The sequence below is a fragment of the Convolutriloba macropyga genome, chromosome 5 (assembly GCF_964194025.1).
Source record: "Convolutriloba macropyga chromosome 5, txConMacr16.3, whole genome shotgun sequence".
Classification (NCBI taxonomy): Eukaryota; Metazoa; Xenacoelomorpha; order Acoela; family Convolutidae; genus Convolutriloba; species Convolutriloba macropyga.
Window position 1 is genome coordinate 13,795,435 of NC_134472.1, and position 16,540 is coordinate 13,811,974.

The 16,540-nt window shown below is 35.8% G+C and overlaps 1 protein-coding gene across 4 annotated transcripts in view; it reads left to right on the plus strand.

Annotated features, from left to right (window-relative positions):
- LOC142339153 (uncharacterized) overlaps window positions 1-16,123 on the plus strand; it is a 66,451-nt gene extending 50,328 nt beyond the window's left edge. For 2 of the 4 annotated variants that reach the window (XM_075388936.1, XM_075388934.1), the window contains 4 exons: window positions 4,748-4,958; window positions 5,397-6,308; window positions 7,133-7,277; window positions 15,912-16,122. In XM_075388936.1, coding sequence (XP_075245051.1) covers window positions 4,748-4,958; window positions 5,397-6,308; window positions 7,133-7,277; window positions 15,912-16,047 — 1,404 coding nt within the window. In that variant the 3' untranslated portion in view covers window positions 16,048-16,122. Of the gene's footprint in view, window positions 1-4,747; window positions 4,959-5,396; window positions 6,309-7,132; window positions 7,278-15,911 lie in introns of all 4 variants that reach the window. The other 2 variants (XM_075388935.1, XM_075388933.1) reach the window with 1 other exon arrangement.
- The last annotated feature ends 417 nt before the right edge of the window (window positions 16,124-16,540 follow it).

Sequence of the window (16,540 nt, forward strand, 5' to 3'; positions counted from 1 at the left end):
GCTCAAACTGTTTTGGGGATTTATACTTATGGTGTGAAGAGCGGTTCTTAGAGGTTGAAGACACCCCACCCCTTGTTGACCGCTCCCCCACACTATTGACCCGCCCCCCGCCACCGCGCTATTGCGCCCCATCCTACTGTTTCTCATCCGCTTCCTCACCCATCAGCCCCCCCGTGCACACCCCTCCCGTGGCTGCGTTCGATCATCCGATCCCTAAAAACACACAATTTTATACTAATTTTCAGTGTTTTAGGCTTTTTGAATAATTTGTCATTTTTTAAATTTTTTTCAGCCCTAGGTTTCAAGGAACCTCCTCTAGGATTTTTTAGTAGTCTACTGCATAGTTTCTAGTGGAATGGTTTCAACATTTTAACATCACGAATTTAAGCATTTTTTTGACAAAACGTGCAAATTTTTTCAATTTTTTGACATTTTTTTAAATCAATCACGTCTTTCAAGACGCAGGGGCCAAAAAATTTCTTACGGGGTTTGATAATAAGTTACTAAAAATTTTCATTTGCCATGGAATAGTTTTCAATTCTTTAATGACAAATATTATCAATTTTTTTTTTGAAAAAAATTGCTTTTTTTAAGTTTTTTGAAAGTTTTTGTCGGTTTTTTTGGTTTCTCCAACCTCAAGGGCTGATGAACCTCCTCTATGGTTTGATAATAGTTTACTGTATAGTTTCTAAATTTAATGGAATGTTTTTGACCACGAATTTTAGCTTTTCAAAAAAAAATTCAATTTTTTTGGCATTTATTGTCATTATTCCGGTTTTTCAGCCTAACAGAAAATCTTTGTAAGGGTTTGATAAGAAGTTACTGGAAACTTTTTCCCGGCCATGGATTAGTTTTCAACATATATCACAAGTTTTAGCAGTTTTATGCAATTTTTTTCAATTTTTTTTGTCATTTTTTGGGTTTTTCCAGCCTGTAGAGTCACGTTACCTCCTCGTGGGTTTGATTATAGGTCAATGCTTAGTTTCTAGATGTATTGGAATGTTTTTCCAGGTTTTAATAGCAGCATTTTTTAAAAATATTTGCATTTTTTTCAAGTTTTTTTTTACCTTTTTTGATGTCTTTTATCTTTTTTTTTCCGCCACCAGGGTCTTAGGGACCTTCTCCAAGGTTTGATGATGAGCTGTCGCATAGTTGCTACTGTTAATGGAAGGGCTATCAATTTTTTAATAACTCCAGCTTTAGCAATTTTTTGATTAAGTTTAATTTCAAATTTTAGGAAAATTATTATGTTCCAAGTTTATGGATCCTTGAGCTGGTGAAACTATTAAAAGCTTGAATTAGGGATACTGGATAGTCTCTTGAGACAATCAAATGTTTTGAAGATTTTAATATCTTGAACTTTAGCTAGTTTTTGTTAAGAATTGCTATTGGTTTCCAATTTTTTTTTTGGATATTTTTGTCCTTTTCTTGAGTTTAACGATCATTACTGACAAACGAAGCTTTTCAAGTCTTGCAGATGGGTTACCTAACATAGCTCCAGAAACAACAAATTGTTTTGAACGTTTTCACTGCAAAATTAGGAATTTTTTCTAAATTTAGCAATTTTTTTACTTCGACAAAATATCAGTTCTTTCTTTGATTTTCTACCAGAGCTAGAAAACTAAAAGTTGCAGTGTCTAATTAAGCTAAAGCTAGCCTCCGTAAACCGTGGCTGGCTACTGACGAAGCCCACTGCTCGCCGGTCGTTAGAGAGCAATTCGCCCGACATTAGTCGGTTATCTTTTCTTTAGTTGTTTCAATTCATGGAAGGCCACAAGCGTCTATTATCCAGCTATGTTTTGAACTTACTGGCCTGTTTTTGCGCTTCATTTTTGTTATTAGCTTTGATGCTGAAGATCTCTGGTTGTTTCTTTTAACTATTTCCAGTTGCAGTTGACGTTAAACGATTTCAGGTTATTTTTTGAAAATTAAATTGTTCTCTTCTTCCCCCTTTAAATTATGATGCCGCGGTTTTGAAAATGCAACCAACGTTATTTTAGATGTTATTAATAGCCGCCGTGAGCTCTTCAATGGCGTTTATTTAGGCGCTCTCCTTTTTTACCGTTCAAAGAATGTGAATTGTATTGGGGCACTGTCTTAAGATGTGTTCACGCATTTTCATAATTTTTGATGTCAAATTGGAGCAATAATGTCGGTCCCGCCGAAACATGAAGTGGAACCAAAATGCTAGTGGTTTTGCAGCGTAAATTGTTAAGCTGGAATTTTAAAGTGGAGTGAGAAAACGCTGAACTAAAATTCGATTTCTCGCATGTGATTTTTTGTTCACATGCGGCAATTTGGCTTTGTTTTTTGACTGTTTTTTTTCACCTTTTTTATCACATTGTTTTCTAAATGTTTTTCCCAATCAATACTTTGTCCATTGTAGGTCTAATTTTTTGTTTAGTCATCAACAATTCTTGAAATTATAGGTCAGGACTTGTCTTGCCATGTTTTTTAATTCGCTTTACCTTTGGTTTAGATAATTTATATAGATTTAGATAGTTTTTCGTTTTAGATAAGTCACAATTTTAAATCCTTTCATGCATTGAATCAAACAATGTAGTCAAAACAGACAACGTCAAAAGAGCAAAATCAAAAGAAACGGGATAAACAAATAAAGCCTGCTCATTAAGTCGTAGTGCATTAAGTTATCAAAGTTCATTAAAGCGATTGCTACCTGGTATTAGTATCATGCTTAATACCTTTCACTATAGAAACTTTTCTTTTTCGCTTTCACCCCTATGTGCGTCAACAGTGGCTTTTTCACTCAACTGCCGGCTATGTTAACTTATTCCTTCAAATGTCTCGGTCGGAAATTTGTTAACACCTTTCAAATATCAGCTTTAATTCAGAGTTTCCGTGTAAACTTAGTCAATTGTTTGCGCAGTTTGGAAGTCTGCGACCCCAAGTTCATGATAAACAAATTTAGTGCTGTTTGTTTCGTTTAATTTTTAAATGAAAGAACAGGTGGTTCTTCAATCAAAAGATTTCATTTTGCTTTTTTTATAGCTGCGAACTGGTGCTCTTTGCAATGGTTTTCTTTACATTTCAAAAATTTTGTATTGAAATGTATTGAAGCGTCGTTTTTAATTGTTCTTGAACGAAGTGTGTCTTGTAAACGTGTGTGTCTTTTTTAGGCAAAATTTTTGCTTGACAATTTTGACTTTTCGAATGACTTCTACGCCCTTGACTTTTTGCGTTTCGCGTGATCTAAAATTCTCTCTCAATCACAATTTCAAGCAGCTGAATTTAATTGGTGGCAATTTAATACTAAAAGTCAAATGAAGAGTGCGCCGAAATTGGTGCCATTTTTTTACTTTAAATCTTAATAGTGGTATATGTTAACCTCTAATGTGGTTATTTGAAGCCCACTGTTGAAGTTTAGTCCTATTTAGGATCACCCTCCCTCCTCCCCCGACTGAAGCAGGTTACAGTTTGATTAGAGCTCCCACTAGTCGTTCGAGAGCAATTATTCCGACGTTTAGTCGCTTATGTTTTAATTATCCGACGAATGGTATTTTGGAGAGTCTTTTTTATCAGAAGTTTTTTTTCTGATCAAACAAATTTTCTACTTACGAAATGATCACTTGCTTCATTTTTTGTACCATCTATTATTTGCTCTTGTTCAGAAATTAAGTATTTTGCTTAATTAAAAAAGATTTTAAGCGTAGAGGTTAAGGTGTCATCCTTTTCGCACCCATTAAATGTTATCCAGGCTACCTCTTCTATTTTAAGTTGTTCCGCCTGTCGCTTGAGAGAAATTGCCGACGCTGGTCAGTTTGTTTCTGTAGTCCCATTCAGGGTCGTAAGAATCAATGAGGACAATTTTCTGGCAATTTCTCGGGCATGTCTGTTAGTTCTGGGCAATTAAATTGATTTGGTAGGCGATAGATTGCTACTACTCTGCACCCTGTAGTTTGTTATCCACTCATAGCTAGCAGTTAATTATATCCTTTCTAAAAAATTTGCTTGGACATTTTCTCAAGTGGAGAGAGGCCAAAGACTCGAATTTTTAGGCTTTGTTAATAGAAATTAATGAATAGTATAACAGAACTATTTTTTCCTCTGAAGGTCGAATTCTGGTAGATAAAATTTAAAATCAAATTTACGAAAATCATTAATCCCTGACCTTATTTGATAATTTTCGGATTGTAGACGCAATTAAGGGTAACAGATTCCTACTTTGTGTCGTTTCCTGATTTCTACGCTTCCTGATTTTTTAACATCTGTTCATACATTTTCATGATTTTCCAGGTCCACTTTAGCAGTTGATTTGCATGTGATTTTAAGAACGCCGAAAAAGGAACTTGAGCAAAAATGTGAATATTTTTGGGGCATGAAGGTTTTTCGCTCTATTTTTTCTTACGAAGTATTTTTTTTTTCACGTACGGCATATTTGATCGGTTTGTTTTTCTAATAGGGTTTTTTTCCTGGTCTATTCTAGTCATTTCCAGTTTTAAGTTCAGGACTTGCTCTGCTATCTTTTGTTTCTTTTGTCGTCTGATGTGTTATTAAGCACGGCAACTAAACTGTAATAAGCTTTTTTTCCGCAAAAGAAAAATTTCTTACGTTTTGTATGTGGATTTTATAGATTGCGTCAGGGAATGCATTAACTTCGTTCTGTGTCTTTTATCTATATTCTTGGGCTCACAAGTCTATTTGGCTGTCATTTCGGCTATCTGCCGGCTATGTTCTATGATTTATTTTTTGCAAAATATTTTAATGTCGATTTAATGCCTAATTGCAGGACATGTTCGACGTTGTTCTGGACGAGAACCAGTTAGACGATGCTTGCGAGACCCTGTACGTGTTCCTGGAAGCCTACTGGCGTGCTACTCACCCTCCTTTACCCACACACCCTGTGCCACCCAGAAGACCCAATCCCGCATCAACTACGGCGGGTGGACCTTCTCTCAGCAGAGCAGATGCCATTGAACAGAGGAGAGGAGAGAGATTGCGTGAGTAAATCAGATTTGCGTTTTTTAAAACTACCTATGGGAGCAAAAAGTGCGTGTTCCCCAAAACAACTTAAAGCTCTAATATACAATTTTGTTTCTGAAAACAATCTTGAACATCGCAGTTGAGGAGAGTTGTTTTCTATACGATTTCAGTAGGTATTGACCACTAATCTCTGGATAACGAAATAATTGAGTTCATTTTTTTAAATCATTTCTAATATACATTTCTTTAAAATATACTGATCATTTGCATCTATATCATTTCACTATAATGACTTTTGCATGCGCACCTATATCATTCAATTGATAAACAATATATCATCTAATGCATCCAGATATAACTAAATAAATATCGTTTCCAAGTCATGGCCAAAGACTAACTAGAATGGGATAGCTTTGATAACTAGTGTTTAATTGATAAGTTGATTTGTTGTGAAGAAACAATTCCTTCGGACCCAGGGGAGAGACCTCGAGTATCTGTTGAAAATGAACACACTGCCAGTCCGTCAGAGTCGGAGAAGACACCCAAATACGACAACCGAATCTCAAAGACTAAACCTCTTCTAACCTATGAAATATCTTTAAGTGGTCCTCAAAACATAGGGTCTGAAAATCGAAATGTGAACAAAGTTTCTTCGCCTAATGAAATGACAAACGACTTCACACGAGCGATTAGTGCGAACTCCTCGGAGACAATCGCTGAAGTTCATTTCAGTGGTCAAGAATTTGAGGATATCTACCAGAGACCAGCTTTAAGACAAAGAAGCCGAACTAAAAACCAGTTCGATTTTAACGATAATTTGAATCTCGTGGAATCTAAAAAAGAGAAAAGAGAAGATTTCTATCTTCATGATCGGAAAGCTTACCCAGGTTACGCTAACCCCATTAAAAGTGACTTTGAACAATCGCAGCGCTTAAGCAGAGAAGCAGTTATAAACAGATACCAAAGCTTGTACAACCCTGAAACAGCTAACAGTCGAACGAGACCCAGAGGATCAATTCCAAATGATTCGGACCTACCTGTTCGAGCTATGTCATCAGTTTACAGATCTCCAAGGTTCCCAATTGACAGAAGCGATAATCCGTACCCTTACCCATCAAGGACCCCAAATTTCAGACCGAGCGGGACTTCGTCTTTTAGGCACCGAATGATGCCTCCCACGCCTGATCAAGTCGCCCAAAGTCGACAGAGTCATATAAATAGGAGTTTTAATGGTGGTGGTGTGGGTAGTAATGGATATAGGGTGAGTTATCACCCTGTGCAAAGCTATGAGCCGTACCCTGGTTTCGACTGGAATCACCGAGCGCCCTATGGAGTCAGAAGAGTGCCTTCGAACCCTGCACCTTGGAGTATGTTGCACGATTATTTTTTGGTGAATGGTAGCTGTGATTGATGTATATATGTAGTAGTCCGGTGGATGTTAAGACGTAAATCGTTGTTTGTGGTTGTGGCTCTTTTATCATGTGAACCTTTCAGGAAATTTAATCAACTCTCGTTGCGATAATAACAGTTAGCGATGAAATAACACCTAAACGCCCAATCAACTCACGAAATCTGCTTCGTCATTAAACTGAGTTTTTCACACTCTTTTTATCACCACTGTTATTATATAAACAGTGGAGATAAAAGAGTGTGATCGCGGCAACAGTATGATAAAGTTATGGAAATGTAATCGCAACGAGAGTGGTAATTTGCATGATCTTTTTAACCTGCTTAGTGGTTCACTAATGTTTGAAACTTCCAGAATTGCGTCCTTTTTTAAGAAAATGAATTTCATTTTCAGTAAGCTTGCTTCACAACTTGGTGTCGAGTGAGTTAGTGGGAAGGAAAAGATCTACTTTTTGCGTATTTTCACCCTTATATCTATTTACACTATCCCTATTATGTCAATGTGCTTTTCGTTTCTAAAAAAAGTTGATCAGAGGGCAATGTCGACCAGGATCCACGGGCCCTCCATAGAAAATGGTCAATTTGGATTGAGATTTTTACAACTTTTTTAAGGTAGAGATAAATTAGTCACAGTTCTTGAGCTATTCAACACGTTATTAATGCAAAATGTGCATCGGTTTATTGTGAAAACAAGATTTATGGAGGGGGTGAGGCGATGAAAGGGATCCACTGGTTTACTATTTCCCGCAGCGACAGCATTTTAAAACGATAATTTATTCATCAGGAGGAGGTCTGGCTGACAGGCTGGACGCAGACAGAGGAGGGGGTGGCTCAGTGGAACATGGAGACAGTCGAAGTGATCGCAGGATAGCCAGGGAACACAGAAGCAATACTGGCATGCTAAGTCCCCCACAGAGGCAGCCCTCAAGGTGACTCATTGCCTAATAATTTTCATTTTTATAGCTGCGAAGCTGTAAGCTGAGCGTAGCTATATTGCGGTGCTCTTGGTTTTTTTTTGTTTCGTCGTCTGACGCTCTTTTTTCGTTTTACATTTGTTCACACAGCAAAGCTGAAAAAGTCAAATTTTCTGAATGACTTTTTCCTCTCACTAACGGCATTTGCGCGCGTGACGTCATTTCTCACTCACTTTAGCAAAAGTTTTAAGGTTATTTGCGTGATTAAATTTTGATCATACGTGACTTACCTCACTCAATAAAATGACTTTTGCACTTTAAAAACTTAAGTTTAATTTGAATTTGTTTAAGGTCAAAGGAACTCATATGCGCAGTAAAGGTCCCTAATAAAAGGCTTCTGCGCAATGAATTTCAACAAGCTTTATTAATTTATCGCTGAATGTTTTGTCACCTAGTTTTTTGAGCGGCTTCGATTTTTTTTCAATTTAGTTCGGTATCTGTTTCTATCTCTATTATATGACACGCAGGTCTATTCTTTCGCAGCTATTCCGGCAATCTGCCGGCTATGTTGTTTATTGCTGCGAAGCTGTAAGCTGAGTGGAGCTATATTGCGGTGCTCTTGGTTTTTTTTTGCAATTCAACGAATTTGAATTGTATTGGGGCGCTGTCTTTTTTTTGTAAAATCTGTTCACACATTTTCATGATTTTTGAAGTCAAATTGGAGTAGTGATTTCGGTCACGCCGAAATAGGAAGTGGAGCGAAAAAGCGAGTGATTTTGCGGCGTGAAATTTTTTCGCTCTAATTTTAAAGTAGAGAAAACGTTGTTTGAAGAAAAATTTGCTTTCTCGCTAGTGGTTTTTTGTTCACATGAGGCAATTTCACTTTGGTTTTTACTGTTTTTTAATAGCCGCTCTCATCTTGTCAACCGGCTATTATAGCGCTCCTAATTTTTTTTACGACTCGAAGAGGAGTATTGGAGAAGTCCTTTTTTATAGCTGCGAAGCTGTAAGCTGAGCGTAGCTATATTGCGGTGCTCTTGGTTTTTTTTGTTTCGTCATCTGACGCTCTTTTTTTGTTTTACATTTGTTCACACAGCAAAGCTGAAAAAGTCAAATTTTCTGAATGACTTCTTCCTCTCACTAACGGCATTTGCGCGCGTGACGTCATTTCTCACTCGCTTCAGTGAAAGATTTTAGGTTATTTGCGTGGTTAGATTTTGATCATACGTGACTTACCTCACTCAATAAAATGACTTTTGCACTTTAAAACTTAAGTTTAATTTGAATTTGTTTAAGGTCAAAGGAACTCATATGTGCAGTAATAAAAGGCTTCTGTGGAATGAATTTTAACAAGCTTTATTAATTTATCGCTGAATGTTTTTTAGCGTTGTTTTCTGAGCGGCGTCGATTTTTTTTTCAATTTAGATCTGTAGTTGTTTCTATCTCTATTATATGGCACGCAGGTCTATTCTTTCGCAGCTATTCCGGCAATCTGTCGGCTATGTTTTAATCAATTTTATTGGAGTGATTTTTGAAGCGGGAAATGAAAAAATTTTGAGTGATTTTGGTGCTGAACAAAAGTGAAGAGCGGAGCGAAAAGAGAGTGGTTTTTGTTCATACAGCTGTTTTTGAGAGAGCAAGAAATTGAAGTGTGAAATTTTCTCTAAGCGAGCGAATTTTTTTGTTCACGGTGCGGCTTTTTTGTGCAGTTTTTTTGCAATTTTTGATGGTTATGAGGTTTGATTATGATATTGTATTGGTTTTAGGCATGCTTTCATAGGAATTGAAGATTTCAAGTAGTTAATTTGAGTTTAATGCTAATTTGGAGGTTTTGGATTGCTTATACTGATTTTTAGACGAAATTTAATGATTTTTTGCCTGTCTTTTTGTTCTAATGCTTTTAATGGGATTTGAATAGAAGCTTTTTACTTAGGGAATATTCAATTACCACGACTAAAATTTTCTTGGTATAAATCTTTTTTTTAAGAAAAATTGAGAAATTTTAAACCATTTTTCTCATTTTTTTGCTGTTTTTCTTTTTTTAATCTTAGACAAGTTTACTAGCCTATTATGACTTGCGCATTGTTTTGCAAGCTTTTGATTGCTCTAATTGCAAAGAAAATTTTTCGGCTTTATGTTTCCTTGTACTATTTTAAAAAAAGTCATTAAGTTCTAGTTTTTTTGTTCAATTTGTTTTTGAAGGCCGTTTCTATACTTCCTTAAATTTTTTATGGCATTTGTGGACGTTCAGGGTTCACAACAGTTGTTCTAGTTGTTAAGTCATAAGTATGGGCCATTTTCTCCTTTGAGTCGTTTCCGGAATTCTTCCGGCTATGTTTTTACTTCGTTGAACAAAATGTTTGGCTTTACCTCATTTTGCAGCTTTTTCAACATTTTGCGCGAAACCTTTGACTACTCTAGGCTAGTTTCTCTCGTCTCTCATTCTGCTTAAAGTGATTTTGATCATCAGTTGCTCAGCAAAGCAATTCAGAATGAACTGAGTCAGTCTAAAAACTGAAGTCAGAAATAGAAACGGGATAAACCCATAAAGCCCAATTTTAGATGCCCGCTATTTGAACGTCGTTCCTATAAGTATTAGTTATCTCTCTCTAAAGCTTATTGGTATTGATACTAGCCCCTGTAGCCTCTCTCTAAGAAACAGAAGTATGTTCAACTACGAAATGCAATCAAAATAAATCGGACTTAAAAATTGTTTGTACAAAAATGTTTTTTTTTCAATATCTATTTTTTCAATCCCAATCATGCTTATTGGAATCAAGGGCGGCTATTTTCGGCAATCTACCGGGTATGTTTCAATTTGTTGGTTCAGATTTTCTAAATGGTTTTCCTAATCCATTCATAGTTCATTCTAGGCTTAGTTTTTTGTTAGAATCAAATTTACATTTCTCGCTAGTGGTTTTTTCTCGCTAGCGGCATTTTGACCTTGATTTTCTGTTTTTCAGTTTTTTGTTTTTTTTTCAATCTGTTTTTTAGAAATGATTTTCCAAATTCACTCATAGTCCGTTCTAGGTGTAGTGTTTTGTCTAGTCAATAAAAATTCTTTGAATTTTACGCCAGGACTTGTCCTGCTATGTTTTTTTTGTCGTCTGACGCTCTTTTTCGTTTTACATTTGTTCACACAGCAGCGGTGAAAAAGTCAAAATTTCTGAATGACTTCTTCCTCCCACTAACGGCATTTGCGCGCGTGACGTCATTTCTCACTCTCTCTAGCAAAAATTTTTTGCGTGATTAGATTTTTATCACATGTGATTTACCTCACTCAATAAATGACTTTTGCACTTAAAACTTAAGTTTAATTTGATTTTGTTTGAAGTCAAGGGGACTCATATGTGCAGTAAAGGTCCCTAATAAAGAGGCTTCTGCGGAATGATTTTTAACAAGCTTTATTAATTTTTCGCTGGATGTTTTTTACCTAGCTTTTTGAGCTGCGTCGATTTTTTCTCAATTTAGATCTGTCTCTGTTTCTATCTCTATTATACGAAACGCAGGTCTATTCTTTCGCAGCTATTCCGGCAGTCTGCCTGCTATGTTTTTTTATCAGCAGGTTTGTCTAAATTTCTTCGGCCGTTTATTTCAGGATAAAATATGTACACCTCCACTTCCTTAATTAGATATGTTTTACACAGCACTGCGGGCATCAAGAATTAATCTCATGCCGACTAGGATATTTTGCTTTTCAATTACTCAAGTCTTAATTACTAAATCAAAAGTCATTACGATTGTAATGATTTCGTTGCTGAAAAAGTTATTGAGCCCAAATACTCTAGTGCGATATCACTCAATTTGAAACTGGCAAAGACGGTAAGTGTGTGACTAAATCAAACTTCGATTATTATCGCTGCAAACAAAGTTGTACAGAGAACTATTTTATCATTAAGTATCATCATTTATTAATAGCCGCACAGCGATAGCTGGGGCTATTATTGGCCTTCTCTTGGTTTTTTACATTTCAAAGATTTTTTACAATTCAAAGAATTTGAATTGTATTGGGGCGCTGTCTTTTTTTAAGATCTGTTCACATATTTTCACGATTTTTGAAGTCAAATTGGAGTAGTGATTTTGGTCACGCCGAAACAGGAAGTGGCGCGAAAAAGCGAGTGATTTTGCGGCGTGAAATTTTTTCGCTCTAATTTTAAAGTAGAGTGAGAAAACGGTGTTTGAACAAAAATTCGCTTTCTCGTCAGTGGTTTTTTGTTCACATGCGGCACCATTTTTTTAAACCATTTTTTCTCATTTTTTTGCGGTTTTTCTTTTTTTAATCTTAGACAAGTTTACTAGTCTATTATGACTTGCGCATTGTTTTGCAAGCTTTTGATTGCTCTAATTGCAAAGGAAATTTTTCGGCTTTATGTTTCCTTGTACTATTTTAAAAAAAGTCATTAAGTTCTAGTTTTTTTGTTCAATTTGTTTTTGAATGCCGTTTCTATTCTTCCTTAAATTTTTTATGGCGTTTGTGGAGGTTAAGGGTTGACAATAGTTGTTCTAGTTGTGTAGTCAAAAGTATGGGCTTTTTTTCTTCGATATGTTTCCGGAATTCTTCCGGCTATGTTTTTTAAGATCTGTTCACACATTTTCATGATTTTTGAAGTCAAATTGGAGTGGTGATTTTGGTCACGCCGAAACAGGAAAAGGAGCGAAAAAGCGAGTGGTTTTGCCGCGTAAATTTTTTTCGCTCTAAATTTAAAGTAGAGTGAGAAAACGGTGTTTGAACAAAAATTAGCTTTCTGGGTAGTGGTTTTTTTGTTCACATGCGGCAATTTCACTTTGATTTTATACAGTTCTTTTGATTTTTGGATCGGAATTTTTTCTAAATGATTTTCCAATCCATTCATAGTCCATTCTTGGTCTAGTTTTCTGTTTAGTCAATGAAAATAGTTTGAATTGTACGTGAGGACTTGTCTTGCTATGTTTTTTATTTCGTCGTTGCAATTTTTGTTACGACCATATGACGTCACAACCACTTCAAATCTGCTTTTTGTTCATTCGTTCATGCAATATCAACTGAAGTGAGTCTGTGACGTCATTTTTCGCTCTTAATGGAGCGAGATTTTTTCATTCGCGTGATTAATTTTTCGGTCACACTTGACTTACCTCACTCTCAAAAATGAATTCCTCACTTTGAAATTGACTTTTATTTACTTTAATTGAAAGAGATAAGGTCAAATGGGTGTGTGTCACTCTAAATGAAGGTTATTTGAGAGCAGCTAATAGAGGCAGCAAAAATTTATACTGATTTTAATCAAAATGTAACATATCAGCCTTCAATGAAAAGACGAATTTTTTTGGTCTGTCTTTTTCACTGTTTTTTGGGACTGCAGATCTACGAAGCAATTGCGGCTATTTTCTGGCAATCTGCCAGCTATATTTTTATCATCTTTTTTACTATTCAATTTTAACAACATTTATGTTGTTAATTGCTCTCAAACGAAGGCTCTTAGAGCCTTTCAGCTCACTAGTTTTCAAGTACGCGATTCACAGAATCTGTTTTGGAGACGTATACTTATGGTGCGAAGGGCGGTTCTTAGAGATTGACCCCCCGCCCACTTTCCACCCCATCTTCCCCCCGGTGCAGCCCCCCACCCACCGCTGCGCTCACTTACCCCTCTTCAATTAGGCTAAAGCTAGCCTCACTAAACCGTGCCTAGCTACTGACGAAGCCAACCTCCTGCTGGTCGTTTGAGAGCAATTCGCCCGACGCTAGTCGATTATGTTAAAAGATTTTGAAGATATGCAAACAACCGTGTAAATTAACAAAAGTTGAAACTTATTGTATAGCATAGAATCGAATAGTATAGTATAGTATAGTATAGTATAGTATAGTATAGTATAGTATAGTATAGTATAGTATAGTATAGTATAGTATAGTATAGTATAGTATAGTATAGTATAGTATAGTATAGTATAATATAGTATAGTATAGTATAGTATAGTGTAGTATCGAATAGTATAGTATAGTATAGTATAGTATAGTATAGTATAGTATAGTATAGTATAGTATAGTATAGTATAGTATAGTATTAGTATAGTATAGTATTAGTATAGTATTAGTATAGTATAGTATAGTATAGTATAGTATAGTATAGTATAGTATAGTATAGTATAGTATAGTATAGTATAGTATAGTATAGTATAGTTAGTATAGAATAGTATAGTATAGTATAGTATAGTATGGTATAGAATAGTATAGTATAGTATAGTATAGTATAGTATAGTATAGTATAGTATAGTATAGTATAGTATAGTATAGTATAGTATAGTATAGTTTAGTATAGTATAGTATAGTATAGTATAGTATAGTATAGTATAGTATACTATAGTATAGTATAGTATAGTATAGTATACTCTAGTCTAGTCTAGTCTAATCTAGACTAGTCTAATCTAGTCTAGTCTAATCTAGTCTAGTCTAATCTAGTCTAGTCTAATCTAGTCTAGTCTAATCTTGTCTAGTCTAGTATTGTATAGTATAGTATAGTAAAGAATTGAATCAAACCACTCGAATATTAACATAGCATTAACTTGGAGTACTGTTCACCGCTAGAAATACTCTGATTTGGACTATTTAATTTATTGCAATCAGTTAGTAAAACAGAAGCAGACAAATTATCGCATTTACTCGCTTGCTCTACATCGTTTGCCTTAGTTGAAATTGTTTCGTCAACCAGAAAGTCTCTTTCTACATTAGAGTAAACCTCGCATTCACGCCTCGGCTGTTTTGATTTTTGTTGTTTTTGTGTCCGCTTTGCAATTTTTGTTTTGTACTCAACATTGACATTGACAATAGTTTCGTGCATCTTGTTTTCCAGCCCAGCTGGTTTTGGGTACCCCGGTTAAAATCAGGCGTCTTGAAATGTGAGTCTCTCCTCGAGGCCCTCGTCTGACCTTTTGCTTGAACCTGGTTCACGTCTAAACGCCCTCTGGCAGGCTTCAGATACAACTTCTGCCTAGCTCACACGTTTTCGTCTCAGAACAGAAGTCTCAGAATCACAGAAGTCAGAATCTGACACAGAAGTCAAGAATGTGCAAGTTTAATGAATCAAAACGGAGGCACTGGCCAGAACTCATAAAAACTGGTTAATTGCTCTCGAACGGGGGTGGAAGCAATTATGGTACCGTGTGTCTTTTTAATGCAAATTTCTGATTTGTTTTAACTTTAGGGTGAATTTTTCGCCCTTGAATTTTTGCGTTTTGTGTGATCTAAGTTTCTCTCATTCAAAATTTCAAGCATTGTAAAAGTCAAATGAAAACTGCGCTAAAGTTGGTGTCATTTTCAATAGCCGCCCTCATCTTTTCAGCCGGGGGAGGGGAAGGACATTAGACGATTAGGAGAAGCCCATTTTTTGTAGCCATTAGGCGAGAATTTTAAACTAACTTTTGGTGGAAATTAGGCAAAAACCAATTTAAGCACTTTAAAAAGGTGCTTCAAAAACCGCTTAACGTTAGGAAGGTCTCAAGTGTCCCTAACAATTGTCTCTACATGAAAATAGCTTACAAAAACACAGAGTGGATTTTTTGTAATATCGCAAATTCACATCATTTTTGTTTAGTTCTATCGCACCGTTATGCCAACATTTTTCTCGAATTTTCACCTTCCGCATAGTTTTGAACTATTAAGAATAAGCATTTTTTTTAAAAAATAAAAAATTCTTCACTCTTTCCGCTGTAACTTTTAACGAAATCCTCTTCTCGGATAATGCCGAGGGGTGTAAAAAAAAAGGTAGAAAAAAGTTGAAAAATGGAACTTTTTGCATGTATTTTATTACGTCATTTTCGTGTTAAGATAATTGTTAGGGAAACTTGAGTACTTTGTACTTTCAAGTGTTTTAATTGGTTTTCGCCTGAATTCCACAAAAAGTTTTTTTAATGGCTACAAAAATTGGCCTGGCGTAATCGAGCTTTCCCCTGGTATCCTACGCCTCTCTTAGCTGGCTAATATAGTGGACCTATTTTTAGAGTGAATTGTGAAGCAGGAAGTGAAATAACTCGAATGTTTTGCTTTACCTTAGTTCGCAGGTTGTTCGACATTTTGGTTTGAAATTTTTGACTTCTTCAGTTTCAACCTTCTCTCACTCTGTTGAAAGTGCTTTAAACAGTAATTGCTTATCAAAACAATATAGATAGATTCGTCAGAGCCGGTATCGAAAACCCAAATCAAAAGTGGAAGCGGGATAAACCCATGAAGCTCTATTTTAATGCCCGCTACTTGAACTTTCTTCTTTTAAGTCTTAGTTAACATATCTAATGCTTATTGAAATTAATACTAGCCCCTGTGTCTTCTAGTTAACAAGCAGGAGTATGAAATGACATCAAAATTCTTTATATTCAAAAATCAATTTTCATTTTTGTTTCAATCCCTATCGGGGCTATGGGAATCAATGGGCGGCTGTTTTCTGGCAATCTGCGATGTATTTTTTTTTACTTTAAATGTGAATAGTGGTTTATAGTAACCTCTGATGTGAGAATAAGTGGGGAAATAATGATGTGGAAAAAAGTCTTAAAATTGCTCAACACAGTTGAAAACGACTTGCTGGCTATGTTGAAGCTTTACTTTAATGCAGGAGGGAGTTGTCTGTAATCAGGCTAGGCTGACTATGTTCAATTTGACTGTTCTGATTGTTTGTTGAATTTCAGGCGTGGCTATGGTCGAAGTCCAGGTAGACATGGGCTGGACTATAACAGCTCTTTGAAACGAGAGAGGAATTACAATTATGATGGAGACCCAATGAACAGCAGAAATCAACAGATGCTAAACACAAGCAGATACTGATTTGTTTTTACGAGTATTCAAGAATGAGCTCTATCCTATTATAGCCTCCTTAAGAATATGCCCTCATATTATGGTATAATTGTGATAAGTGACGAACGATCAATAAGTTTTAGCCCCCCACGCATACACCCATCCACTGAGGCTATAATAGAAAATTGGACTTATTGAATAGATCTAAAGCTCTGTAAACATTGAACTTTGTCACCAGTGCAGGAACCAACTCGTATAATGATAAGTAGATAGTCCGGATCAATAGGGTCGACCGGTTCTTTCTCGAGATTTTAGTGTTTTTTTTTCGTGATCAGTTAAAGTTCCGTAGTGGCCAAACATGGAACAAATAATGAGCTAGATTTGATGTATTTAAACAACAAAATGAATGGTTGAGAAAAGAACAGTCCATGTACGTTAAATCTTATTCTTGGTTTCGCCAATGCATAATATGTTATTGTTATTATTTTAATGCAACCGGAGGAAGAAGTCCTTGAACTGTTTC